The sequence below is a fragment of the Delphinus delphis genome, chromosome 18 (genome assembly GCF_949987515.2).
Source record: "Delphinus delphis chromosome 18, mDelDel1.2, whole genome shotgun sequence".
Classification (NCBI taxonomy): domain Eukaryota; kingdom Metazoa; phylum Chordata; class Mammalia; order Artiodactyla; family Delphinidae; genus Delphinus; species Delphinus delphis.
In genome coordinates, this window is record NC_082700.1 from 50,986,340 (window position 1) to 51,013,693 (window position 27,354).

General features: G+C 40.5%; 1 protein-coding gene across 3 annotated transcripts; it reads right to left on the reverse strand.

Annotated features, from left to right (window-relative positions):
• Positions 1-2,393: 2,393 nt before the first annotated feature.
• EDNRB (endothelin receptor type B) lies at positions 2,394-27,354 on the reverse strand. 3 transcript variants are annotated; one of them, XM_059995665.2, is made up of 8 exons: positions 27,226-27,354; positions 25,895-26,430; positions 11,308-11,420; positions 10,968-11,172; positions 9,241-9,390; positions 8,705-8,838; positions 7,769-7,877; positions 2,394-4,982 (listed from the first exon to the last, which is right to left on the reverse strand). In XM_059995665.2, the coding sequence occupies exons 2-8, from the start codon at positions 26,378-26,380 to the stop codon at positions 4,848-4,850; spliced, it is 1,332 nt and encodes a 443-aa protein (XP_059851648.1). In that variant the 5' UTR covers positions 26,381-26,430; positions 27,226-27,354; the 3' UTR covers positions 2,394-4,847. The 3 variants fall into 3 exon arrangements, with proteins under 3 accessions (XP_059851648.1, XP_059851650.1, XP_059851649.1); XM_059995667.1 differs by lacking the exon at positions 27,226-27,354 and adding an exon at positions 27,076-27,095; XM_059995666.1 differs by lacking the exon at positions 27,226-27,354 and adding an exon at positions 26,819-26,953.

Here is a 27,354-nt window from a genome sequence, read left to right on the forward strand (position 1 = left end):
GAACAGAATTTATCCTGTTACTTCTTGTTTAAAATACTCAGTGTTCTTCAAATCTCTACACTGCAGGGCTTCCCCAATTTTAGATGTATAAGAGCTACTTGAAGTCTTTGTTAAAGACTTCTGGGTCCCACCCAGAGGTTCTGATGATATGAATCAGAGTTGAAGGTCAGGAATCTGCATTTTAAACAAACATCCAGATGAGTCTGCAGCATGCAGTCCTCAGACACTTGAGAAACACTGGCCATGGAAAAGGGCAAACCCTTCTGTGTGGAACACAGGCCCTGTGACCTCTCCAGCCCCACCTCTCACAGCCCCTCCTTTAACGTGTTGTGGATCAGCCCTTTTCCTGAACTGGCGGTGCTGGTTCACCCCTTCAGTTTCCCTATTAGATGGTCATTTTGCCAGTAATGTCAGTAACTCCTGGTCTGCTGGGAAAACTTCCTTTAAAGCTCAATTCAAAACTTCCTTTAAGGGGCTTCCCTGGTGGCGCAGCGGTTGAGAGTCTGCCTGCCGATGGTAGGGGACGCAGGTTTGCGCCCCGGTCGGAGAGGGTCCCACGTGCCGCGGAGCGGCTGGGCCCGTGAGCCATGGCCGCTGAGCCTGCGCGCCCGGAGCCTGTGCTCTGCAACGGGAGAGGCCGCAACAGTGAGAGGCCCACGTACCGCAAAACAAAACAAAAAAAACTTCCTTTAAGGCCCAATCCCTCTGATGAGTTTACCTGAACTCTTGATTCTTACTGTTTGTATCTGTATTCTAGTAACTATAACAAATTAATTGCTTTAATTTATTTGTCTCTTGTGATTGTGAGTTGCTGGAGGGCAGGAACTATGTCTTCTGCATTTGAGTATACCTATGTTTTAGAGGGGAAAATAAAATTATATAGTAAGTACGCCAAAAATTTGTTGATTCCATGTAAGAATTAGGTTGGGAATATTAATATATATATTTTATAGATAATTCAATTGGAACTCTAAGATATTAACTGACTTGTTTGAGGTCAACCATATTGATGAAACAATCAAGGATATCATATTGTTTTTTGACTTTTATGCTTTTTCCATTACGCGTGCAGCCTTCCTACCATGATGGAGTTATTCCCTGTGCTTAAGCGAGCCTTGAATCTTGAAAGTGTTCAGTGAGATTTTCTGATTTGGGTATACACATTCGATCAGTTGATTATTATTATTGTTTGCAGTACGCGGGCCTCTCACTGTTGTGGCCTCTCCCGTTGCGGAGCACAGGCTCCAGACGTGCAGGCTCAGCGGCCATGGCTCACGGACCCAGCCGCTCCGCGGCATGTGGGATCCTCCCGGAACCGGGCACGAACCCGTGTCCCCTGCATCGGCAGTCGGACTCTTAACCACTGCGCCACCAGGGAAGCCCAGTTGATGATTTAACGTTGTCACTTCTGAGGCTTACTAACGACTGAAAGCAAGTCAGTCCAGCCAGATACATTGTTCTTCACAAGCTTGGCCTCTGCACTCTTTGGATTTCGGGACATTTCCATCTTAGAGCTGCCACATCTTTTGGTATTCTTCCAAGAATCTACATTGTATTTATTCTGCCTGCATTTACTATAATGAATTATGTGGGCATTATTATTATTATTGTAACTTGACAACTAACAGTTCAAGAGAGAGGGTTCTGCCTGGGTTTTGCTCTCTTGTACTTCTCATATAGCTCCTGAATTCACAACACCTATATCTCAAAATACCCAGCTCAGATTAGGCAGGTGAAATCCAGCAAAGGTGAGGGATGACTCATAGAAACCTCTGAAACACTAGGCTGAGTTTAAGATAATGATATGGGAAAAGAGTAAATGCTAATTCTAGATGATTTTTGTCAGGGAAAGAAAGGGATTATGTGCTAAGAGATACAGATACGTGAACCTCAAGAGCAGTCAGTACACAGTTATTTAGTGGTCACTTCATTTTGCCTTGTATTAAATTTTGTTATCATTTCTATCTCCTGTCAAGTAGGAACCTTTCTTCTTATTAATTTCATCCCATCTTGCACTCAGAGCTTATGAACTGAAATGAGTGATTCCAAAATCTCATTTCAGCCTTTCAACTTTCACCTGTGGTACAATAATGATTAAACAATGAAATGCTCCAAAGGCAGGAAACCAGAGATGGAAAGACACAAGGTGCCATTGGAAACAATCAGTCAGATAACCAACCTCAGAAAACTGAATGTGTATATATCTGGTTACTCACCTCAATAAAACAGAACAGAAATTTGGCATTTTAATGTAACAGCTTTCATATTTCCTTGATAATTGTGTGTTTAACATAAATAATGTCCATTTGTAACATTTATATTTCCTTTAAACACTTACTAATAAATTAGTATTAGTTATTGCCTGCACAGTGAAAAACAAGCTGGTCTTTTTTTAAAGCAATTTAAATTTTTATTGATTTTGTTTACATAACATAGAATTAGCAACTACATTAGTTGCCACTTTAAGTGACCTCAGAAAAACAAAATATATAATTATTTTACATGGTTATATTACAATTTTATAAAGTTAGCTACAGCATACCCATGCTTTGTTATAAACTGTATTCCTTTGGCCATATGTTGTAAGCTGTCAATACTAACACGCACCCATGTTAGCAAATATAAAGGAGAAAACAGTCTAAAATCGCTTATAAATCTTTTAAGTTTTACATCCATGTTAACATTATTTTTGTCCATTGTTATATTATACAGTCCTTAATACTAGAAAATACGTTTTAAAGTTAAACAGTAGCACCTTTTCCCATATTGATTTTATTCATGCTAAGAAATCATGCTTGTTTCTTACCAACCTTTGTCAGTATGTTAAAATTTTGAATCAAACATTTTTAGAAAAGCTACTGAACACAATTTCATTATAAATAATGCATGTATATGCTATTTGTGTGCAGTTTAAAATTTGGCAAGATGATCACAGACCACAACTCTGACAGGGAGAAGGAAGGGGCATTATGATGCAGATGAGAAACAAAATGAATGGTAATAAAATGAGCTCAAATTTAAATAGGAATAAAAAATATATTAACAAACTGAAAACAGTAGTAACCCAAAGTTAATTTAAAATCCGAAGTTTGAAATGTCTTTCTTGATGACAAGCATCTGAAAAAGTGATTGGGAAGAAATTAATAAATAAGCCTGGGATTTGTAAATAGATTCCATGTGGCATGTGAATTAATTACTGTCCTTTAATTCTGGTCCCATTATTGGGGTTTTGGTAGCATCACCTTAGATGCTGGCAGAAAACAACATTGCTCGCTTATTCTCAACATGTGGCTGTGGCCCTGGGTTACCAAAAAAAAAAAAAAAAAAAACCACACACACACAAAAAAAACCAAAAAACAAGGGTAGAAACTCTGTTATATTTTAAGACAGAGTTAAAGCTCTTGGGCCCAATTTGTTCCTGAAGCCACTGTGAGAACATTGCACTGTTTTGCTGGAACAGAATCAGGACCTTTTGCATTGATATGACGGGCAGTGACGAACATCAGGCTAAGAAACGGAATCTGTCCCCATGGGTTTCCTCCCGCCCCATCTCATTTCCTCTGTCTTCCGTTTTCTCTTGTACATACTTTCACACACATCTCATCCAAGTTAACCTGAGGCGCTTTGCTGGGGAGATGAAAGAATTAGGCAAGAATGCACAAAGTAAGAGGTTCTTAACAGTCTCAAAAAGCAGTTTTGCCTGTAAGTGGTAGGAAAGCACCACATCCAGAATTCTTTTCTATTAGTTATTTACACAAATAATATAAAAATTAGTAATAAGCTTTACAGGTAACTGTTACATTGACTCTAATATCTGTGATCTTAAAAATAGTGTTTTAACTATCGTATGATGCATTGCCAGAGACGATCTTAACTGCAGCAGGGGTGAGAGAAGATGCTGCTTTCTCCTTTGCCATGTGGACACTGCTCCAGGCAACTCACATTCTGTCCATTATGGGGTTCCTGGCATCTCTCCATTGTAAAGGTATGAACACTGGGGCCTGCCCTTCGTTTAATCATCTACACGTTGTGTATTGTAGCTAAGTATTTACAGATGACAAAACTGAACAAATAGCATTTAAACTACAATAGTGAAAGAAGAAGAATGTTTTAATAATCCTCAAAAAAACTGTAGGTAGTATTTTCTTTGCAGAGTACACGAATAGGAGATTTTAAAGCAGTGTTTTGGGATGGCATTCCAAACCTTCTCTCTGTGTCCCTTTGTGACATTTGATCTTATCTGAATGTAAAGTTGAATATTTTCAAAAACCTCAATCTCTCTGATACTCCCTCCTGATCATTTAAATATGTCTCTAACATCAAAAAAAATACACCAGCTGAACTGCTTTCATATTTTGTCTCCAATTACAGTCCAACCAATGGTGTGAGACTATTAATAGAAAAGGTCCTTTAAAAGATTTTTAAAATTTTAAATTGAGCAATTTAAATTTCATTTAAAAATTCTGTTTCGCAGCAACACACTTATCCTTTGCATCCGATTCACCTTACTATAAAAAATAAACATCTTCAATAGGAATTCTGAGTGAGCTCAATTTAAACGTAAGTGGTGTATGAATATACCAGAAGTTCAGAAGAGCCACATTGAAGTGCTGACTGTAAAGGATTAAGTGCTTTCACAATGAGGCTTTCTTAATTCTCATCGCTTTTCTTCTCATGCTGTAAACAGCTCATAAAATGTCATGAGTAACTCTGAGTGTTAAGAAAATAATCACTCTTACATTTTTACATCGTTTTGTGCAAACACACAGTTGTTTTGTTTTGTTTGGCGGATGCCTCATTGTTTTAATGATTTCTGTCCAAAGTAAAGAAAATGAATATTCCTTCTTTCAAGATGAGCTGTATTTATTACTGGAACGGAAGTTGTCATATCCGTGATCATTAGCTTTGAACTTTAAGCACGACTGCTTTTCCTCCAAGGACTGCTTTTCTTCAAATGACTGGCACCAGCAGCATAAGCATGACTGTACAAAACAAAGTAACTCATAAGTTCACATCAGTTACACTATCACAACCCTTCCTACTCTCCAGAATTCTGGCTTTCTTTGCATGATATGCAATTCTGCCAATTTCTCTCCATGCCCTCTTATTTTCCCCTTAAAAACATATAACTACATGAGTAGTATATGATAATTCTTTTAAACTAGAAAATACAGAGAAGAAAAATGTACATAATTAAACTTCCTCATCTTTTAATTCAAATTGAAAGAGAAAGCCACTCTTAATTCTTGATACTTACTCTTGATTACTTGAGAAATACTTTTAATATTTGATAAATACATAACTCAAGACTTTTTCCTATGCAAATGGAAATATTACCACACATATCTACAACATGACTGTATTTGTGCATGTTTGTGGAAGTGTGTGTATAATTATGTTAATAAAACTGGACTATACATACTACTCCATGGCCTTGACAGTGACATAAACATCTTTCCATGTCAATAAACTTAATATTACATCACCATTTTTTTCAGCCACGTGTTTAATCTCATGTGACTTTTCAATACTGTTACACAATAAGGTTATGAAGTATATGTGTCTCAGTTTTAGTCATCCAGATTTTTTCTTGGATTTTTAAAAATCCTGTTAATTCTGTTTGTTTTCTGAGAATTTATATGTATAAGAAAATGTGAGTTCCATTGCTTTCTGTTCTGTAAAATGAGGGACATGATCTGGTGACGTTCTCTTCTAGCTCTAAAATCTATGAGTTTATGAGTAAGTGAAGAATTTTATAGACTGCCTTTGATCTTACAAGGAAGCTAAGTTCTCGGTTTTCCAATAATGAACTTCCAGTGGAACCAAGCAGAACCAAGGCACCACGCCCTCCAGTACAAAACCCAGCAGTTAATAATTAGGACAATAGAGCCACAGACTCAGTGTCTGATGCACATTCCCCAGTTGTTGTACAGGTACGGTAACTGCCACCAGAGGGAAAAAGCTAACTCCATGACGACCAGACTGTAACCATGACACAAGCTGCATCATCCTGAGCAGTACTGAATCTGTGGCCAGCACAAGTCCCAGAACGAGCCTCAGGAGAATGGGATTAACATTATTGCTCATAATAATCTGTATCTTGGTGGGCAGCAGAATAATTGTAGCTTGTTCTGCCCGTATATGTAAGCACACAACTACAATAAAATTGTCGGCAAAGAGATGTTACAGACCCATGTTGACATCTTCCACTCTGAGAATATGGCGTCCCATGTCAGCATGAAGAAGTTACAGAAGATAGACCTTTGCCCCTAATCCCATAGAAATGGAATGGTGTTTGACAGTGGGGAACTGAAAGCAGCTCTTTTGCCCCTTTCCTGTTTGCCCATTTCTGTTCCCCTCTAACCTTGAAAGAACCTAATTATAGGAATGTGATCACTAAGCAATTGAAACTAATTCCTGACTTATGCTCTCCTGAATGCACACCATGCCTTGCCTAACCTGTCGATTCTCTTCCTAGATAAAAACAAGTAAGACTAGCTCTCTACCCACAGTAGCCCCCCCCCAAAGCAATCCTGCATGCAGACCACTCAGGCAAGATAACATCTGAAGAGAGAGCCAGCCAGTCTGTCCGCAGGGGAGAGGCAGAACCCAACCTCCTGCCTTGATGATTCATTGAGATTCTTCCCCCTCCATTTTTCCCTTTAAAAACTCATGGCTGAGCAGAATCTTTGGTGTTGGTGTCTGGACACGAGTCCACCATCTCCCCAGACTGCTGGCTTTTCTGATTAAAGCACCTTTCTTTTTTACTGACACTTGCCTCTCGAATTATTGGCACATGAGTGGTGAGCAGCTGAATCTGGGTTCTGTTACACCAGGGACAAGTGAATCATTCCCACATAAGGGAAGGGAATATTTTATTTATGCTAGATTGTTGAAGGAGCGAATGAATGGATGGATAGATGTTACACACAAATGCAAGCAGGCAAATGAGGAATAATTGCACATATTCCACATCAAGGAGCACTTCTCTGCTATAGAATGAAGGCAGAAAAGTGGAGGTAAAACCTGAATTAAACTGCTTTGTTTGACTCGTTATTGTCACCTCTGTATGAAAAAGAAACTAACTTAGTTATGATCTACAGTGTGCTGCATGGTCCAAAATCTTCCAAAAATGGGAACAGTGCCTTTAATCATGTGTAGCTCTTATTTTATCATGTGATATTTGTCAGACATCAATGCATGCAATGTTTATTCATTTTCTGTGTAACTCTATGAGTAAAATTGATTGGTTGAGGCAGTAGGGAATGGTTGACTGGGATTTGTAGGCAGAAATCAATTATAGTGATTTATGAGCAAAATTCACATTTAAAAAGAAACGTCTAGGGCTTCCCTGGTGGCGCAGTGGTTAAGAATCCGCCTGTCAAGGCCGGGGACACAGGTTCGAGCCCTGGTCCGGGAAGATCCCACATGCCGCAGAGCAACTAAGCCCGTGCACCACAACTACTGAGTGTGCCTAGCGCCGGTGCTCCGCAACAAGAGAAGCCACTACAATGAGAAGCTCGCACACCGCAACGAAGAGCAGTCCCCGCTCACCGCAACTATAGAAAGCCCATGCGCAGCAACGAAGACCCAACGCAGCCAAAAATAAAATAAATAAATAAATAAGAAAGAAATGTCTATCATGTAATACTAGGGGAAACTGCAAAACAATTGACTAGATCTCTTTGGATAGAAATATTAATAGTTTGGAAGGGTTATATTTGATGCCAGATTAAAAAGGGCTTTTGATTTTCAAATACTCTCTTACCTTAAAGCAGTTTTTGAATCTTTTGCTCACCAAATACAGAGCTATTGGGTTAATACAGGAATTCAGGGAGGCCATGTTGATGCCAATGTAGTCCAATACCAACAAAAAGCTGCAAAAAATAATACAAGACATGTCTGTAAAAAAATATGCTGCTATGAACATATATTCTTTACAGACTTTTGTGTTTTTGTGAATAAAAAAATTAGCCATTTACAATGGTTTTGACTTTATCACTAGTCTTTGCCAATTATGATCTCTCTCTCTCATTCTCTGTCCCTGTCATCGCCTCACCCCCCATGCCCAATTCTCTCATTTAAAATGAAATCTCAGGACTTCCCTGGTGGTGCAGTGGTTAAGAATCCACCTGTCAAGGCAGGGGACACAGGTTCGAGCCCTGGTCCGGGAAGATCCCATATACCGCAGAGCAGCTAAGCCCATGCACCACAACTACTGAGCCTGTGCACCTAGAGCCTGTGCTCTGCAACGAGAAAAGCCACTGCAATGAGAAGCCCGTGCACTGCAACAAAGAGTAGCCCCCACTCGCCGCAACTAGAGAAAGCCCGCGTGCAGCAATGAAGATCCAACGCAGCCAAAAATTAATTAATTAATTAATAATTTTAAAACATGAAATCTCTTTTGGAAGCGCTGAGGCTGGATGAAAAGAAAGGATTTACAAAGTGCAAAGGAGAATCAGACCTAACGTTTTCAATTGTGCTACTCGCTCATTTGGACAACCCTGGCTCTCCATTCCTAGTGTTCTCCTAAGTCCCTTTACTTCTCCTTTGGAAATAGGAGTAAAGGTAAAAAGATGGCCATCTTATTTGCTCCCTAAGGATTAGAAAAATGGTACTCTCTCTCTTGCCAGTGAAAGGAATCAGTGGACAAACTTCTGAATGGCATTTATTTACACAATTATTTCTATTTTACCTTTCTTACCTCAATAGTTCACATCTATTGGGATCATTCCGATCATAAAGAGTGCGCTTCAAAATCCTGCTGAGGTGAAGAGGAAGCCAACACAGGGCAAAGACAAGGACCAGGCAAAATACTGTTTTGGCCACTTCCCGTCTCTGAAATAAAACCACAGTCAGACACTGAATAGACGCCTCATTATAATCACAGCGTTCTCGCTTTCCAAACAAAATATTTAATATTGTTTACAAAAAATCAGTGGCATTTGTAAAAATTCAGGACACTGAGCTTTAAACTGAATAGCTAATGTGAATTAGACAGAAAATGATTAGAGATTCATCTTTAAAAAGTAATGGCTCTTTTTACGTCTTTTTAGACTATGTAGAATATCTCCAGATAGATAATATAAAAAATATTCTTTGTATATTAAAAAATACCAGCACAAGAAAAAGGAAGTATGCTGTGGTGTATGATAATTTTAGTTTCTTATCACCATGATAATTTTCATATTCATAATCAGGATTGTAATCATGAGTCAGCAAATATTTCTATTTTCTTACCTGCTTTAAGTGATCATTTAAAGCAATTTGCATGCCACTCTTCTTTCTCAACATTTCACAGGTCATCAGGGTATAAAACAATGCAGTGATGGCCAATGGCAAGCAGAAATAGAAACTGAATAGCCACCAATCTTTAGCTGTCTTGTAAAACTATGGGGAAGAGAGAATGTTATACTTAATATTCCTCTGTAAGAAAATCTTACATATCAAACGTTAAACTAAAAAATATTCATCAAGGAGAAATTATCTTCTAAAGTCGATCCATTTTATAAATACTATGTAGAATCTTTCAGGCCACATCTGCTGAACAAATAATTAAATTAAATGAAACAAACTTTTCCTAAAAAGCATTTCAATTCTCTAAGGAAGTGTGCTATCATTACACATAAAAATGTAAGTAATTGGGCAAAATTTTAAATATTTGGTAATTCAAATATTTTTGTCTTCACATAGGCAAGTTATCCTTAAGGAATTCTTTGTGTGAAATACCACATCTGAATGGGTAAAGATATCCTAGTGTTTATGGGAGTTTTTCATTTTTTAACAAGTTTGTTTATGGGAAAAGCAGGTAGGAAGAGGTCTATATTAATCATTTACCTAATGGATGTATACATCTAACCTATCAACTAAAAATCAAAGCTGCTTGTAGCATGCTTTTTCTCTTATTCTTTTTCTGCTTTTTTTTTCCTTTTTTCTTAAAATTGTTGTTCCAGATATGTCTGTGTTGGAGTAGAATTTATGTAATCTGTGCAGTACTTTTCCCATTTTAACTAGTAAGAAACAAGAGGGCTTCCCTGGTGGCGCAGTGGTTGAGAGTCCGCCTGATGCAGGGGACATGGGTTCGTGCCCCAGTCCGGGAAGATCCCACATGCCGCGGAGCGGCTGGGCCCGTGAGCCATGGCCACTGAGCCCGCGCTCCGCAACAGGAGAGGCCACAACAGTGAGAGGCCCGCGTACCGAAAAAAAAAAAAAAAAAAGAAACAAGAAAACAGCAGTCTCATTCTCAATTTCACATTAATGCCCCTCTTTATTCTTTTGTTTACCATGATCTATACATATATTCATAAAGCTTTATCTCGTCTTATGTGTAAAATAGAAAATAATCATTGGTGACATTTGGACCAGCCCCCTTTGCGTTAACTCCTCTTAACCCATTCTGTTGGGAAGAGCCTTTTACACTTAGGGTCTATCTTCTGATGACCAGTATTACCATTCTTCTCCTATTTCCTGATTAAAAGCTCTTGAATAAATGGCCAAGATGAAGTTCTTTGCAACGGCAGCTTTCCCTCTAGAGAGAGGACAAGCTTGTTATTCATCCCGAGCTTCACGGATCAATCCATCCATACCAGGGCGACTTCTACTTGATCGTTCCCTGAGCCACACGCTCGCTCTGATGACTGCTGTGCTGCTTCATACGGAATATGTAGTAGCTGCCAGTCCTTATGGGAATTTGAGTAGAAAAGCTATAAATTCAAATCGATTCTCTCATGTAAACTTGGTTTATCTGTATTCCTGAGCACCAGGAGATTCTTGGAGAAGTAGTGACCCAGCTTCTTGCAGCCTGGGTCATTAGTCACCGTTAACCCCACAGCTCTAGGACCTACACTCTTAATTCATGCCAAGGACAGTCATAAATCAGTAGCTTCCCAAGAAGAGGAGATCAGGGGAAAAACAGCTAAATATTTATAAGGCAACAACAGAAAGGGGGACAAAAGAGTAAAATTTACCTGCATGAAGGCTGTTTTCTGAGTGGGATGGAGCAAACAGATTCTCAGATAACTGCCTTTGTAGTCAGTGGTAATCATATCAAAACCCACGGCTTCAGGGACAGCCAGGACCACGGAGACCACCCAAATTAAAACAATTTCTACTGCTGTCCATTTTGGAACCCCGATTCCTTTAATTCGACTCCAAGAAGCAACAGCTCGATATCTGAAGAGTAAAACATAATCATTTGCCAAGCTGGCAGAGCCCAGTTTTATTGAATTAAACAGTTTATTTTCTAAGTAGCATAGCAATCACTAGGATAGCAGTCAGGATATACCTGGCTTAGATATATGCTCTTACCTGTCAATACTTAGAGCACATAGACTCAGCACAGTGATTCCCACAGAGGCCTTCTGTATGAAAGGCACCAGCTTACACATCTCAACTCCAAAGGGCCAGTCCTCGGCAAGTAGCTGCGTTGAGGAGACACGAAGCTCTGTTAGGGAGATTTTCACAGGGCGCCCTCTGAACTGTATGTATCACTTAGTGGAGACAAATGAACATGTAGAGTTAAAATAACAAATTCCAGTTCTTATTCTTTTTCTCATAGACTACTCCTCTGAAAAGCACTTGTGTTTGATATCTGGAACAAGGAAGTGGATTGGGAATAATGAAAGGGCAGCCAGTTCAGGAGAATTAGCTATACGCAGACAGTAGCTTAGGGTCAAGGTCTCCTCCACTGCAGGGCCAACTGGGGCCAGTTGCTTAAGTTCCCCTTACAAGATTGGGCCTGCAGTGCTGAAAATGCCTCTCATACTGTTATAGAGTCTCAAATACTCAGCTGGTGGCCAAATCAAAATAAGGTTAACTAAAAATAGGTGACGTGGGACTTCCCTGGTGGTCCATTGGTTACGACTCCACGCTTCCAATGCAGGGTTCCATCCCTGGTCGGGGAACTAAGATCTCACATGCCATGTGGCATGGCCAAAAAAAAAACCAACAAAAAAAGACAAATGTTTCTTAGCCAGAGAGACTAGACGACTCCTATGGAGAACAGTGTGTGTGTTCGTGTACTTATTCTTCACTCTAGTCAACTTGACTGGTCTGTAACTCGGCACACAGCTCCTTGAATCCAGCAGGCACACTCCTTCCTTAGGGCTTCACTTGAGGTTCTTCCTTATCCTGGAAGGCTTTTCTCCCACAGATCCACTTGGCTAACTCCTTGACCTCCTTCACGTCTTACTCAGATCTCATCTTTTCAACATGACCTACCCTGACCACACTATTAAGTATAGGAACTGGTCAGGCCTCCCCATCTCCCTCATCCTACCCCACTGCCCGTTTCATCCAGAGCACTTATCAACTCCTATTGTATATATTATACCATACTTGTTTGTTTGGTTAAGTTTTTGCTGTCTGGAACCCCTAGCCCATCAAAAAGAAAAGAACTTCTGCAATTGCCTAGTACAGTTCCTGACACACAGCAGATGCTTAAATATTCAGCCCCCTAAAATATATAGGCAGTGGCTATCCAGCGAGCAAAAGACCTAGTTCTTGGTACTGTATATATATTTCCGTTTATCTGACTTCAGACTATGCAACCATCTATTGTTAAACTCAGTGATTTTCTTTTTTAGGACAACTGGGTGTGCCCCACCCTGGTAAATGAATCACTTTAGGTAAACATCTGGGTCGAACGTTCATGAGGTTTTGAAAATAAAGAAAAGTATTTCAAATCTACGTGTCTCTGTGTGTGTTTTAATGTTTTAAAAAATAACCTTCCAAAAGTGAAAACTATTTTGAAACACAATTGAGTCTTTCCGTTCTTTCACTCGTGAAGGTTCTTTGTGGAGTTTGTCATGCTGGGTGATTGTTCTGTAACTAGAGTGGCACCCAAAGCTGAAATGTGTGTTTCGGTACGAACATGACTCGGAGCTCCAACGTGGAACCAATTTCATTTCTAAGGTAGACATGAAAAGTTACACCGACATGTAGAACAAATGTTGGCATACTTACAGCAAATATGCTTTTTCTAGGGTCTGAAAGCCTGCAAGGCCAGGCAGGCAACAGAAGAGTGGAGGAAGCCAGGTGTAAGAAAGTCATTGGTGTCAGGAATAATAGGGAACAGAGGGGTCTGGGGTAAATCCTGTCTAAATGGAGCTGCTGCTAATAAACTTGATGTGATTTTTGCCAAGAGATCCCCAATACAAAAGTATCTTGATTTTTAGCCCCAAATTGGAATTTCTGTATGAAATCTCACAATTTATAAAAATTGTCAACTAATTCATATTTTTTAAAAAAACCACTGTCAGATAACATTGTATTAACAAAATATTTTTATGTGTCATACCAGCCTCTAACTTGGGACCTCTGGATTAATGAGCTGACTTATAACTCTGCTTGTTCATTCATTCATTCAACAAACATTTATTGAGTACCCACTATGTGCCATACACCATTCGGAGTACAGAGTGCCTATCAGTGAACAAGGCAAACTCCCTGCTCTCATGGAGCTTACAGTCTAGTGAGGGAGGCAAACACAAAACACATAAATACTTAATATGGTGTCACACAGGCGGTGTCACCATATTGAAAGATTATGGTGGAATTTAGGGAGCTTTCTTGATAGGCTTCTCAGCAAGGTCTCTCTGAAGAGGCAACCTGCAGTAGGGACCTGACTAAAAAATGTAAGCCATGCAAAGAGCATTCTAGGCAGAAGAAAGAGCAAATGCAAAGGCCCTGAGGTCAAAAGAAGCTTAGTGAGAGGAAGGGACAGCAAGAAGGCTCTCAAGGCTGGGGTCGAGTGGTCCAGGCCAAGTGTCTAGGAGATGTAGTTGCACAGGGAGGAGTCTGAATGGTTTTTTTTGTTTTTGTTTTTATTTTAGGAAATCCATTGCAAGATTTTGAACAGGGAAATGGAAAATGGCATCATCTTATTTATGTTTTTTAAAACGTCACTCTGGGGACTTCCCTGGTGGTCCAGGGAATCAGCCTTCCAATGCAGAGGACGCAGGTTCAATCCCTGGTTGGGGGGCTAAGATCCCACGTGCCGTGGGGCAACTAAGCCCGGCACGCTGCATCTACAGAGCTTGCGTGCTTTGGAGCCTGCATACCACAACTAGGGAAACCAGCATGCTGCAACTAAGACCTGCGCAGCCAAATAAACAAATAATTAATTAATTAAAAAATAGAAAAAGATCACTCTGGAAGCTCAATGTAGACTAGAAGGTAGAGTCAAGAAAGGAAGCTTTGATGAGAGATTGTGGGCTGAAACTTGTGATGCCCTGGGGCTGAAAAGAATGGGTTATATAGACTGGATATGTATTGAAAGCAGAGCTAGCAGGACTTGTTGATGGGTTGGATATAAGATATGAGGACTCAGGAAACTCAAGGAGGTTGATCATGTGAATGGTGGAGACATTGGCTGAAATGGGAAAGAGCCAGGGTCCTGCAAGTCTGAACCAGCTATGAACTCAAGGTGCTTTAAAAGACTTGCCAATTACCCTTGGAAACATAATAAAAAGATTCCAAACAGTTAAAAGAACCCTGCCAGACCCAGTTTGGTACAAACTATCCAGGTAATATTCTGTCTAATCATCTGATTGCCTTTATATGTATTGGGGTGGGGGGTGGGAAGCAAAACTAACACATATATGGTACTTACAAGGGACTAGGCACTATTCTAGGCCCTTTACACATGATATATCATTGAATTCCCAAAGCAATCCTATGAGGTAGTGTTACTATTACCCCCATTTTATAGGTAAAAAAACTTAGGGGCACTTAGAAGTTTATTAACTTGCTGTGTTGATTTTAAATATGCCCACAAATTCTTTGATACTCCTCCCTTCAAAAGGTGAATCCTCATTTTCCTGCCCTTGAACACGGGTTGGACCTAATGATTTGCTTTTAGTGAATAGAATGTGGTGGGTGTGATGATGTGTGACATCTGAGACTAGTTCATAGAAGGCATTATGGCTTGCTCTCTCTTGGATCACTCATTCTGGGGGAGCTGCCGTGTCAGGAGAAGACTCAAGCACCCCTATGAAGACTCCCAACAGGTGACAAGGAACTGAGGCCACCTAAAAACGGCTGGCACTAATTTGCCAAGTGTGCGAATGAAAAGATCCTCCAGCCTCAGGCAAACCTTCTGATGACTGCTGCCCCGCCAACATCTTGACCCTCATAAGAGACCCTGAGCCAGAACCACCAGCTAAGCAGCTCCTGAATTCCTGACCCACAGAGACAGTAATAAATGCTATTCTTCAAGTTGCTAAGTTTGGGGGTAATTCGCTTCCCGGCATTAGATAACTAACATATTTGTCCTTGGTCACTCACTTAAGTAAGTAATAGATCCACATTTGAACCCACGTGGTCTGATTCTAGAATCTGTAATGTTTTGAAGAAGCTGATCTTAGATGAAAAGTGTTTAGAATTAAATCAATATTAGTATTTTAAAACCCATAGCTATGTGTCAAACAACGGTAAAGTATCTAGATGTAGAGTAAAACTTTCTTCTAACCCCCCTGCTATTTTATTCATCTACTGTCCAAAAATTCAGATAGTGTCAAGTGTTCTCTTGTCTTCAATGATTTCCAAATATGCAAATATTAGTATCACATAGGTACAGCCATCAGATGAATCAAGATGAATGAGTGTCCGGTCACTGAAGGGAGAGAAGTCTGGCCAATGAAAATGAGCTCTGCACTGAATCCAGGCCCTGTTTTGAGGTTACTATTGTTTTTGGCTCAGCCTAGAAATTGGATGATTGCTCTTCATACCAGTTGGAGGCCTGCAGCCCAACCTCTGACCCAAGTTATCACAGAGGACAGGGAAACACAAACTGAAAATTGTAGCAGTTCTCTTCAAGTTCAACACAGAGATAGTCAGAAACCTAATCACAGCTGAGAGATTACCGTTTTCTAATCTACCCTTCCGAAGGGAAAGAGACTGAAAAAAACCTCTTCATCATTTCAGCTCAGACCTGAATGCTCCCAGTCCTGAGAGGCCACAGAAGGTGGGGGGACGGAGTGCCCACTTCTCTTATTTTGTAGTCTGTCAGAAGGATGACTTTGGCAACCTCTGCTTCTCTGATCAGAAGGCTTTGTGGGGACACCAAGAAGCCTGACACCCTGTGACAGAGACCACACCCACTGCTGATGCTCACCTCTGTCTGCATGGCCTCCAGCCTCAATGCCTTGGCAATTTAGGCTTGGAGCTTATTTAAAATGCAAAAGATGTCAACCTCTTGTTTAATAATAAACAAAGCCCTGGATAGGGGAAAAGCTGTGAACTTAAAAAAAAATAAAATCACTCTCAACCAAGATGCCACCTTTAAAATTTGGTGAAAGAATGTTCTTAGAGATTTTTATAATTCCTGGGAATTAACTATTTCACTGTTTCTTGACAAAAATAATGACGTCCAACATCTATCATTTGAAGTCCGACAATACAGCTTTCTTCTTGGTAGAGGAAATTTGATTCTCCTTTATTGCAAGAGGAGGCAACTCTAACTTTAAACCCAGCAATAATACATTCTTATTCCTTATCTGCAGTTTTCCCCATTCAATTAGATAATTTAAGGGCACGATCTGAATACTGAAGACAAATCATGCACGTAATCAAATCTCTCTGATCGCAAAAAGAATGTTAGAGGTCCATATTGTTTCTAGGTCCCGTGAATTAAATTTTTAGGTCCTGTTTAAAACTAAGTTTGAATATATATTACCTACCATTTATCAAACGTGAGCCAGTCAGAAAATACTCCCATAGCTGACACTGGTTTTCACATGGTGATGGTTCATCCAAGGAAGAGCTTTTGTTAGTGTTGGTCCTGGGAGCAATGTGGTGTCCATTTGACAAATGGTAGCCTGTCCTCATGCTGGCCCCTTTCGCCTAAGGCTTCTACTGCTTCCCTAGCACATTTCTTTTGTATGAGTAAAGTAAACACAAATAAATAAATAAACACTAGATTGAAAAAAGACTTGGTCATACTGACTACAAGGTTTCTACACAAGGATGGCTATGATTTCATAACTTTGTGTTGAAACAGCTGTTTGAGAAAGGAAAACGTCAAGAGAATCCAAAAAATTATTTTATATCATATTTAAAAATTATTTTTATATTAAATATATATTATATAATTTTTTAAAAACTTCTAAAAGGATAAATAACATGAACAGAAAATAAATATCCTTTCTGTACAAGTATGATTAAGTGAGTCCTACAAAATCTCTTCAACTGGGGGATTTATATTTTTCAATTCTTTTTGTAATTAAAAATTACATTCTAGAGAAATTAAATGGAGAAAATCCTATTAATACACACCACTCTTAATGCCCAAAGGCATCTAGCCCCGTAGAGTCGGGAAATGCCAAAGTTAACCATTTTGCACTAACAAATGTTCAATAGCCTCATTAACCGTATATACCATTTTCCTTTCCTATTTTTTCTTTAAATTAACAGTATACACTGAACTTTAACTGTTTCTTTGTTTCAGAATATTCTACAACATTTTTAGTGCCTAGCACAGTGCCTGGCACACAGTGGCTGCTCATTAAATGTTGTTGAACAACAGTGAATGAATGAGTTCATGGACAAATAAATGAATTTGATCATAAGGCAAAAATCTTGTGATAAAACTTTTGTCATGAACTTTTCAGTTCTCATATTTGAAACAATTTCTTTAGAGAATTGGGATGACTATGCATTTTATATATTGATTGATTTTTGTATTGTCTAGTGCATGCCCTCCTCCTTTCCAGATGATCAGGTCTTCTTGACACATAGAGCCAGGGCCTCTGGGATTGAGGCGTTAGCTCTTCTCTTGGACTTCTGCCTTCCAAGCAGGCCGGAAAAGGTGGAAAGCAAAATTCCTCCCCTCCCCTCTCTCCCCTACTCAAACCTATCAGGGAAATGACTTTTAAAAAAACAGAACCTACTGTTTCTCACTATCTGATGGGATTCAGTGAGGTGCTTTAGTTGTAAATTTGGTGGAGATGGACTCTGGAAGCATAGAGACGCTATAAGAGACGGTCATTTAAGAAGGTAGGTGAGCAACACATTAAAAATGACAACTAAGGTTGCTTTGCCGGATTGCTGTCTCTTCCATCTGGTGATGAACTGTGAACATTTCTTTCAAATGACTGGCATTATAGAAATGTTTTTACAGTCAGAGTCAAAAGAAGGAAATAATGGAGTGGTTGTGTTTCACAAGTTTGGGGAAGGGTGTATTCTGCTGCTTTTATCTCTGTTTCCTGTAGCAGATAAGAGTTTTTCTGCGATTGAACTGGCGTCTTAATAAGATAGTACACCCTCATTCAAGGATTTCCCATGTCGGATCTCCCTTTCTTTTTTCTTATTCAAACATACAGTGAGAATTTAAGCTGCTGGTCAAGTGCATAGACAATATTTTCTTGACATACATTGCACCCGTGCCCTTGGGGACGAATATCAGTTACCGGTTCCATCCTGGGTCCATTAAAATGTACTTAATCACTTAAAGATTAGGCCATGTGGGTTAGAATATGTGGGTGAGGAATAATGTCAGCTTATCCCCCAGGGGTACCATTTAAATACCACAATATGAACAGTGCCCCCTGGAGTTGTTCAAGGCAGAGGCCCCGTCCTAGGAATCTGTTGTGTGCACACTGGCAAAGGGAGGGCTTTCCACTGCTCTGGAAAGATTCCTATCACTTGCTGAAATAGAAGAATGACTCCATTAAAATGAATTAAGTTTCTGGAAACAAAATCTTTAAGAGAAGCAAAGAGATAGAAAAAAGATAAAAAATAAATATGTCTTAGAGAAACTTAAGTTCACCTTAAATATATATCCCTACTTTTGTTACAGTGAAATTTATTTCGAAGTCTGTAACAGGCCAATAAATAAATGGATTGCTACTCTCCTATTACCTGAACTTAAAAACTTATCCACAGTTTGTGCTTAAAACCTTTCATTGACATGTCACATGTTTTGAAAAGATTCAACTAAGAGCATTAAGACATGCTATTCACAAACCTAGCTTTATGGTCAGATTCACTTAGCTGAGCTGGATCTTCTAAGATCGCTGTGACACCTGAAGAAACTAAAGAATTATAACCTGATGGCCTCATGGCTCAGAAAGTGACTCTCAAACTTAAAGAATTCAACAAATCTTATTAAGTATTTTCATGTCTTACTTAAACCTAATTCTATCCAGAAAATGGCTTATGGGATAAGCTATGGTGAGAAAGCGTTTGATTACCATGGAATTCAAAAGCCCGTTAATATAATTTGAAAACACTGTGTGAGGGGGAAGAAGATATGTACAAAGTAAACATCCAGAGAATAGGCTTCCTCCTTTCTGGAAACCATGATGAAGCTAAGGAGGAGAGAAATAGAGAGGGGATGCGAGTTAGGTGGTGAGAATATGGCTGGGAGACTCAGGGACAGAACACTGCTTGATAAATGCTTCTGTCAACTTTGCTAATAAACTTCTGACTCAAGAACAATCCTCTTTCTCTCTCTCTCCTACCATCCCAGTTTGGCCGTTTTCTTGTTCCTTTACATTTTCACCAGAGAATCTATAGGGAAAGAGAAATAATCAATCTCTAAAGTAAAAGCACTGGAAAGGAAAAAAGTCTGAAATTAGAGCAGTTGCCAGCTAAGGTGTATCCATACACCGTGCTCAGCTATCTCCCAAACATAACCAACCTCTTTTTAACTTTGCAAAGTCCTGGAAGAGAATGTTTCACATCATAAATTACCTCTAGAATCTTATTTCAGCTCAGGCTTTATCTGTCAACACCCCTGAGAGCACTTAATCATTGATTAGCATTTGGCATGTTTCTCTAAAAATCATCAACTATAGCGTATTAGCCATACCTTATATGGTTTTCTTTGGAAAATGAAGACCCTGGCTCCCTGGCCTTGAAACAACATGGTCTCGGCTGTGTCATCCTCTTGTACAACTATGGAAATGCCTTCAATCTTGAACGATCATTTAAAAATGAGCAAAGAAAAAAATGTAAAGCCTTTGATAGATAAGCCTTACCACATTGAAAGAAACATTGCCTTGACATTTCAAGAGCCTTGGATTTATGGAATGACTGAGTGGCAGATCAAAGGCAAATACAGGAAGCACCCTCGAGTTAACCTGGGGAACATTTCATTGCCCAAGGCCAAGACTTTGCCCACCATTTTGTCACAGGCATTCACAGCCAACATGTGAAGCGGTGAATCAGAAATAGGAAGTCTTGAGTGTCTGGGCTATTTGACATCTGCTATTGACCTATTATTCTGTTATGGCCAATATCCTCATACACATAGAAAAAAGAACAAAATCTCCCCCCCTTTTTTTGGACAGTTATAAAAATATGAGTATAACATCTTTTGTCAACAAGCGTTTGTCTGGAATTGATTGTTGCAGGCGCTATGCTACGTGGGTGTTGGGGGGTTAGCTTTATTTATTAATTGACCCAAGGTCATGCAAAGCTAATAGTCTTACTCTTTATTAACACTTTTAAAATGTTAATCCTTCAAATGTGCTTAATTAACACTCCTTAAAAATTTTGTTGCTTTAAATAAATGAACCTCAAAGGTATCTAGGTTCTGTTTTGGGTACAAAATGCTTCTGCTACTAAGATGTCTCTAGACATCACAAAAATGTCACTAAAATATCTCAGTTACTTAACTGGAAATATGCACAGTGTTATTATCTTGGGCAAAATTAGACTCCCCTCCCCAATGATACCTTTACTTCTATTGCTCTATATGCATAAACTGCATTTACTAATCAGAAAAGTATAACTTTGAAAGTTAAGTTTGCTGGTCCTTCATTCACTTTTACTTCTAACTATGAAATTAGTTAATTATATGCAGACTTATTAAGTACTAGAAGTAGTCTAAGACTGGATAGTGAGAAAGGTGATTTTGTTCAGAAAGACAGCTTTGATTGTGTTACAAGCAGGAATGTCTGACTACGTGACAAGGTCACTTCGCTCGAAACTCACTTGAGGGTTCAGTGAAGCAATTCCCATTTTGACATACCAGCACTTTAATGTTACACGTACCCCACCTTAAGTAGTTAAACGTTAAAGGTCAGTAGCTATGCTTCTCAGAGCTATGAAGGCAGCCTCTCTGACTCCAATAGTAGCCTACGAAGTCTTAACAAGAAGACCATCTAGAGGCACTCCAACGGGTCACCAGCTCAATTTTTAGAAAGCTCTCCATCACCACTAGACATCTGATTATACTTGGATCCTTGTCAAAGTCTGCCCACATAGATATCTGTCATCAGTTTCCAAGGAGATTTGTTTTCAAACTCAATTTGCTTACACATAAAGGAAGCTATATTTATGCTATTTATTATATTTATATTACATTATATTTATGTTAACTATATATATATTGAGTCAGTTATTCCATGCAAATATAGTACAAAGAGAATGAACTTGTTATAATTTAAAAACTCATTGTTTGCGCAAGCATTTTTAACTTCTTAAGATGTTAAGAGAAGTTAAAGAAATTTTAACTTCAACCTGCAATCAAGGCTTGTTAAAAATCACAGCTAAACTAAACCAACTAACCAACCAACCACCAACAACAACATAAACAACTTCACAGCATCTACAAGTATACCCAGCTCTTCCTATACAGCTTTGACATTGGTGCTACTCCAACTTACTCTAGGCTCCTATAGGCAACAAATGTCTAGATTATTCCATTCATTTTAGTCTACACAGGAATGGCACAATAAGTAGCTTGTGAATAAGGAGATATTCATCCTCACATCAGATGCTTAAACACTGGTTTTGGGGTCAGGTACATACATGGACCATGTAAATACTGGCATAGTGACCCATGTATGTATTAAAGATAGACATTGATACCTATATATGTATATGGAGATGTTACATAAAATAGTGATTCAAACTAAGAGTACAACAATAATTTTGGGGTACAGTATGGCAATATCTATCAAAATTACAAATGTACATATCCTTTGATTCAATCATTCTAATTCTAGAAATTTACCCTTCAGATATAGTCACACATGTGTGCAAAGCCATATGGGCAAAGATGTTATTTGTAGTCATGTTCATAATGGCAAAAGCTGAAAAAAGAAACCCCAAGTTTCCATTCTTATTCACACACACACACTCACACGCATCCTAATAACATTTATTACTGGCTTACTTTGTGCCAGGCACTGCGACCAATGATATTCACCTATGTACTTATGCATCTATACATTCTTTATAACATTTAATATATTTACATATGTATACATCTATACTTTTAAACATCCTTTTTGGACGCTTGCTTTTTCATTTTTCATCTGGATGCTCTTACGTAATGCAGTGACAGCCCTAGTGTGCGCTGCTGAGAAGGAGAAACGAGGCTTTTATTTCCAGCAGGTTCTCATGATTATCTGAAGCTCTTTTAGAGCTTCGATTTGCTGAGTCTCCCACAACATCGATCTATCAGGATTGCCTCCTTGACACAGGAGCCCTGGTGAAAAGACTGTCTAGAAGTTTCCAGAGAAACAGTTCCCTGAGGGAGTCAGAGCAGAGTAGACACATTTCCTGGGCTTTGTCAGCCCTCACAGCAGCCTCTCCCTGTGAAGTCCCATCCCGTTCTACAGCTGCATCAAGGAACATGGCTTCCAGCCAGATCTATGACATTTTGTGGTTTGTCAACTTTACTGAACTCTAGATTTACTGAAGTCCAGATTAATGTAATAGGTTCACGTTGATGTTTCTGGGCCTGTGGGTAAACCAACAGAGGAGGTGCGGGATTCTATGAACCCTCAGAAATTGTGAATGTACATTATAGTATCTATTAATTATAATGTATATATAAATTATCTATTTATATGTTAATTATATATAACATATAAGATGGATAATTAACTGGATTCTCAAGAGAATAATAACATCCCACAAAAACAAAATTAGAAATTGCTAGTTTAGAGATTCAAGTCCCCCACTTTAGGATAAATTTAAATGGCACTCATAATTCACTTCAATTGCTTTGTATGAAGTATAATACTTGACTACTCTGAAATTATAAATGCATTTTTTGTAACTTATATGGTGTCACAATTATTTAAGGGAAAATGGCTTTTAACTAGCCCTGGATTAGGTGTTTTTGTAAATAAAGCCTTTAGAATAACAAACAGTGATATCAGTATTATACATTACGGATCATCTGAAAGGGATTTCAGGAGATAGAAATCTTCAGATGACTCAAATTAAAACTGAAAATGCTTACCAAGTATCCTACTATGTAGTAGTGTGTCCCATAATTGCAGCACTGCACTGAAATGAGGTCCTAACAATACTCCAGGTTGGAGAAGGGCAATCTATGCTCATCTCACTCTATGCAGGGGGCCAGGAGGACCACGGGTTCTAGGGCCAGAAGGCCTGGGTTCAAGCCCTAGTCTCATCACTTTCTAGTGGTGTGACATCGACCTTCTAGTGGTGTGACATCGAACAATTTACTTCTTTACCTCTCCAAAATGTAGTTTCCCCATAAAACAGGGGTGATAACAATATTTCTTCCATAGGGTTTGCTGCAGTGATTTAATGAACTAAACCAAGTACTGAGTACATAATAAATGGTAGCCATTACTGTTGTATCTCAAGTGACACATATTTATGCACAATATAAAAATAAACCAAAAGCCACTATGTAGGATTCACTGATGGCAAACCTAGTGGTGGGACCTAATTCTATGTGATGGATTTGTTCATGACCAAAAAGGATGATTACATGGCCAGATTTGTAATGACTCAGTTTGTTTATTTCAGAAATAGAAACACAGCTTTAACAGACTGAATGGTTTCAGGCAAAACGTTGTAACTTCCTAGGGAAATCATAAAGGAATTTGAAAGGAAAGGAAAAGCTGTGTGTCCTTTGGGAGTAGGATAGTCTCTGGCTTATCGAATGCAATAATTTAGCCAGACAGAGAAAGATGGTCCTGGAAGAGCTGTGATTTACATCTGATCTGGAGGCAAAATGCCCTCAATCCAACCTTCCATACAGCACTTCGTCTGCTGGCTGACTTAGGAGGGTTTCTAAATGGGCTGACCATGTGGGGTTTCCTGGGACCTTCCTAAACAATCTTTCACAAAACTCTGTGCAAGCCTAGCAAAACTAGATGTAATCTCCCTTTTCAGAAGGATCTTATTACTTATTTAAAACTTCTCACAACACCTTGTACTCTAAAATTTCTCAAGTCAGTTTTGAGGAATTGAATTGAAATTCTCCTGCCACATTGGAGTGGTAAGACTTAGTCTGTAGGACTCCTAAAATGGGTTCCTTCTGGCCCTAATGGAGCTGTGACTGCATTTAAGGGACCCATTTCAGCCTGTGCTTCTCCCGGGAAACCCTCAGAGTTCACAAGGGCTGGTACCCATGCAGGAATTTAAGATTTCATCTATTAATCCCTCATTTCTGGGAGTGTTGCCTTCTAGGACCTGGATCCTAATCCAAATCCTGTCTCTAAACCTCAGAAATCTCTAGAATTCCTTAATGTATGCCTTATTGGATTAGGATTTCCAGAGATTCATAAAAGGCAATTTAAAGGCATGCCATCTGGTGACTTCTCCTGCCACAAAGATCAAAGTATCTCCCACAATCCTTTCCTAAACCAACATGCCTTTTCTTTCCCTTGTACTGAGCCCAGGACTAGCTTTAGGCAAATCCCCAAAGTACATTCCCGGTCCCTTACACTTTTGATTCTGTTTTTATGCATGACTTCCTATTGCTGGTTACGATGGGGAAACAGAGTTTTACAAATTTGCATCGCCCTTTAAAATTTTCCAGCTCTTTCACTTAGGCTATTTTTCTTAACACCACAAAACCCCAGTCGGTGGGCACTAGAAACTTTATTGTAGAGTTGAGGACGCTGAGGCCCAGAGATGTTGGGAAGTGTCCAGAGCTTCAAAGCGGGAGTCAGAGTGTAGGGGTTTGCGTCCTGCCCTAGCTCTTCAAGCCCATTCCCTCTGATGCCTGCAGTAATCACATAATGATGTTAGCTACTGAAACTGTTAGAGACTTTGTGTTCAGTGTCCTTGGTCTTGTCCACAAAGTCATTGATGGGGTGCAGTTTGCACTTTGGAACCTGACAGATTGAGCCTGATCCTCCTCACCTCCATCACTTACTCACTGTGAGACCTTGAACATCCTGTCATCTGTCAAATGGAGTAATGTCTACTCATGGGTTGTCAGAAGGAGTAAAGGAAAGTAACACATCTATCTCAGCGCTTGGCCCATCGTAGGCATTCAGTAAAGGGTAGGTACAGTATGGTCATTCACAGCAGGTGAACTAACACAGCAGGTGTTTTCCTACTCTCCTGTCTGGGTCTCTTTCTTCTAGACCGTTTGTCTCCTAAAAACCTATTCGAGCCCTTCTACTGTTAGGGTCCTTTAAGAAAATGCTTCCCAAGGTTAGTATGCATTTGAATCACCTAGGTATTTTAAGATGCAGATTCTGATTTAATAAGTCTGGGTTGGACTTGCAGTTCTAACAAGTTCTCAGGTGATAACAATCCTGCCAGTCCATGAATCATCAGTTTCTGAGTAGAGAGAATGTACCTTGTGAGCTGGATTTAGGGACAAGGTCCTTCAGGACCAGTGGTTCTCAAACCTTACGTGCAGGGCTTGTTAAAATACAAACTACTGTGCTTCACCCAGAGTTTCTGGATTAGTAGGGTTTGAGGTGGGGCTATAAGATGTCATTTCTAACAAGTTTCCAAGTTATGTTTATGCTGCTGGTCTGGGGACTATGCTTTTTCCAGGCTTAGCAGTGGGCTACTGAAACCAGAAGGCTATTTGGTTCCAATGATTACTGACTTCTAGGAAGGGACGGATCTTCGTGACTAAGCTTCCTGCAAAGGCTCTGGCATCTCCCCCTTCCTAACGGTGTGCCCTCCCATTGCGATATTAGCAGGCACCCTTTACCTTGTAGACATTGATGGGGATATCAATGACGATGTGCAGCAGGTCTCCCAGGGCCAGGCTGGCTATCAAGATATTAGGGCCGTTTCGCATGCACTTGTTCTTGTAAATGATTCTCAGCAGTGTGGAGTTTCCGATGATGCCCAGCACGAACACTAGGCAGGACACCACCGTGTTGATGTACTTGAAAGTCTCCTTGATCTCGATGGGTCTTTCGCACGGGGGCGGGGGAAGGGTGCGCGGTGGGATTCCCGCCATTCTCGCTCCTTTCGGCATCTGCGGAGATGCGGACGACCGCTGCACGCTGGCGTTGGAGCCCCTGGGCCAGGAGGTCTTAGTTGGGGGCGCCATTATCTCTCCGGCCCCCAGAAGTGGCGGAGTGGCCCCGGCCGGCGGGAATCCCCTCTCTTCAGCCTGGACCCCCACCACGCCGCAGGCAAGGATCAGCGCCAGCAGGGCGCGTCCGCACAGGCTGGGCAGCGGCTGCATGCTGCTGCCTGCTCCAGGGGGAGTCGGGTGGCCACTCTTCAGCTTTCAGTCTGGAGATCAGCAAGGGAAGGAAGACGGGACACCCGGGTCAGCTACCCCAGCCACGCCCCTGCAAGCGGCTAGCGCAGAGCGCAGCCGCGCCCGCAGTATCCGCGCGCAAAAGTAACTCAAGTTTGCGCGTCAGTGGGGAGACTCTGGCGCGTGTGACCCGCCCGAGCCCGTCTCCTGCCCTTCCAGAGCCAGTTTTCGCTGGTTTTTCTCCCCTGCGTTTCCCGAGGGGTAAATGACTCGCAGTGGGGTGGGGTATTCTGGAAGGGGAATGACAGGGAGGAAAGGATGGGTGTCTAGAGCAAAGCTTTGAGCTCCTGTTGTGCCCAGAGGGAGACGTGTGTGTTCGTTCTGGCTAAGGGCGCGTGGGGACGGGGGAAATCAAGGCACCTAGAGGCCAAGGGATGTGCCAGTCTCTGCATTTGACTCCTCAGGAACCCGGATACCCTGTGTGTGGACGCCAAGACTCCTTCCTCCCCGCGGGTGAAAGCAGCTACTTCCCGGCTGCCTGCGCTCGGGCTCCCCCGGACCCCCCACGAGTGTGCCGGCTGACTCGGAAAATCTCTGGGACATCTAAGTTCTGATTGGGGGAGTATCTGCATTAACGCGGAAGCTTCTGTGCCCTCCAAGTGGCTTCAAACACTCACGCGCTCTCCTTCGCTCCAACCCCATTGAAATTCGCTGTATCCATACATTAAAAAAAAAAAAAAAAAATCCCCAAACAAGTAATCCAAGCTGAAGCCCCAGGATAAGGTTCAATCACTGATTTTAATTCAACACCAAGCCAGAACTTTTACCTCGCGGACCGGACGCGCCAGGCGCAGAGGGACCAGCGGGGACCTCCTTCCCGGGACGCACTTGGCTCGCAGCTGGGTTCCAGGCTACCCTGGAGCGGAGCGCGCCTCCCTTCAGCTGCGGGCGGATCT

What these genes read in the sequence shown, in the direction of transcription:
- EDNRB (XM_059995665.2), bottom strand. Translation starts at nt 26,380, where the DNA reads ATGCAGCCGCTGCCCAGCCTGTGCGGACGCGCCCTGCTGGCGCTGATC. An exon ending in TGTGCTCTAAGTATTGACAG is followed by an intron (nt 11,173 to 11,307) that starts GTAAGAGCATAT and finishes TTTACTCTTCAG; the next exon opens with ATATCGAGCTGTTGCTTCTT. An exon ending in AATAGATGTGAACTATTGAG is followed by an intron (nt 7,878 to 8,704) that starts GTAAGAAAGGTA and finishes TATTTTTTGCAG; the next exon opens with CTTTTTGTTGGTATTGGACT.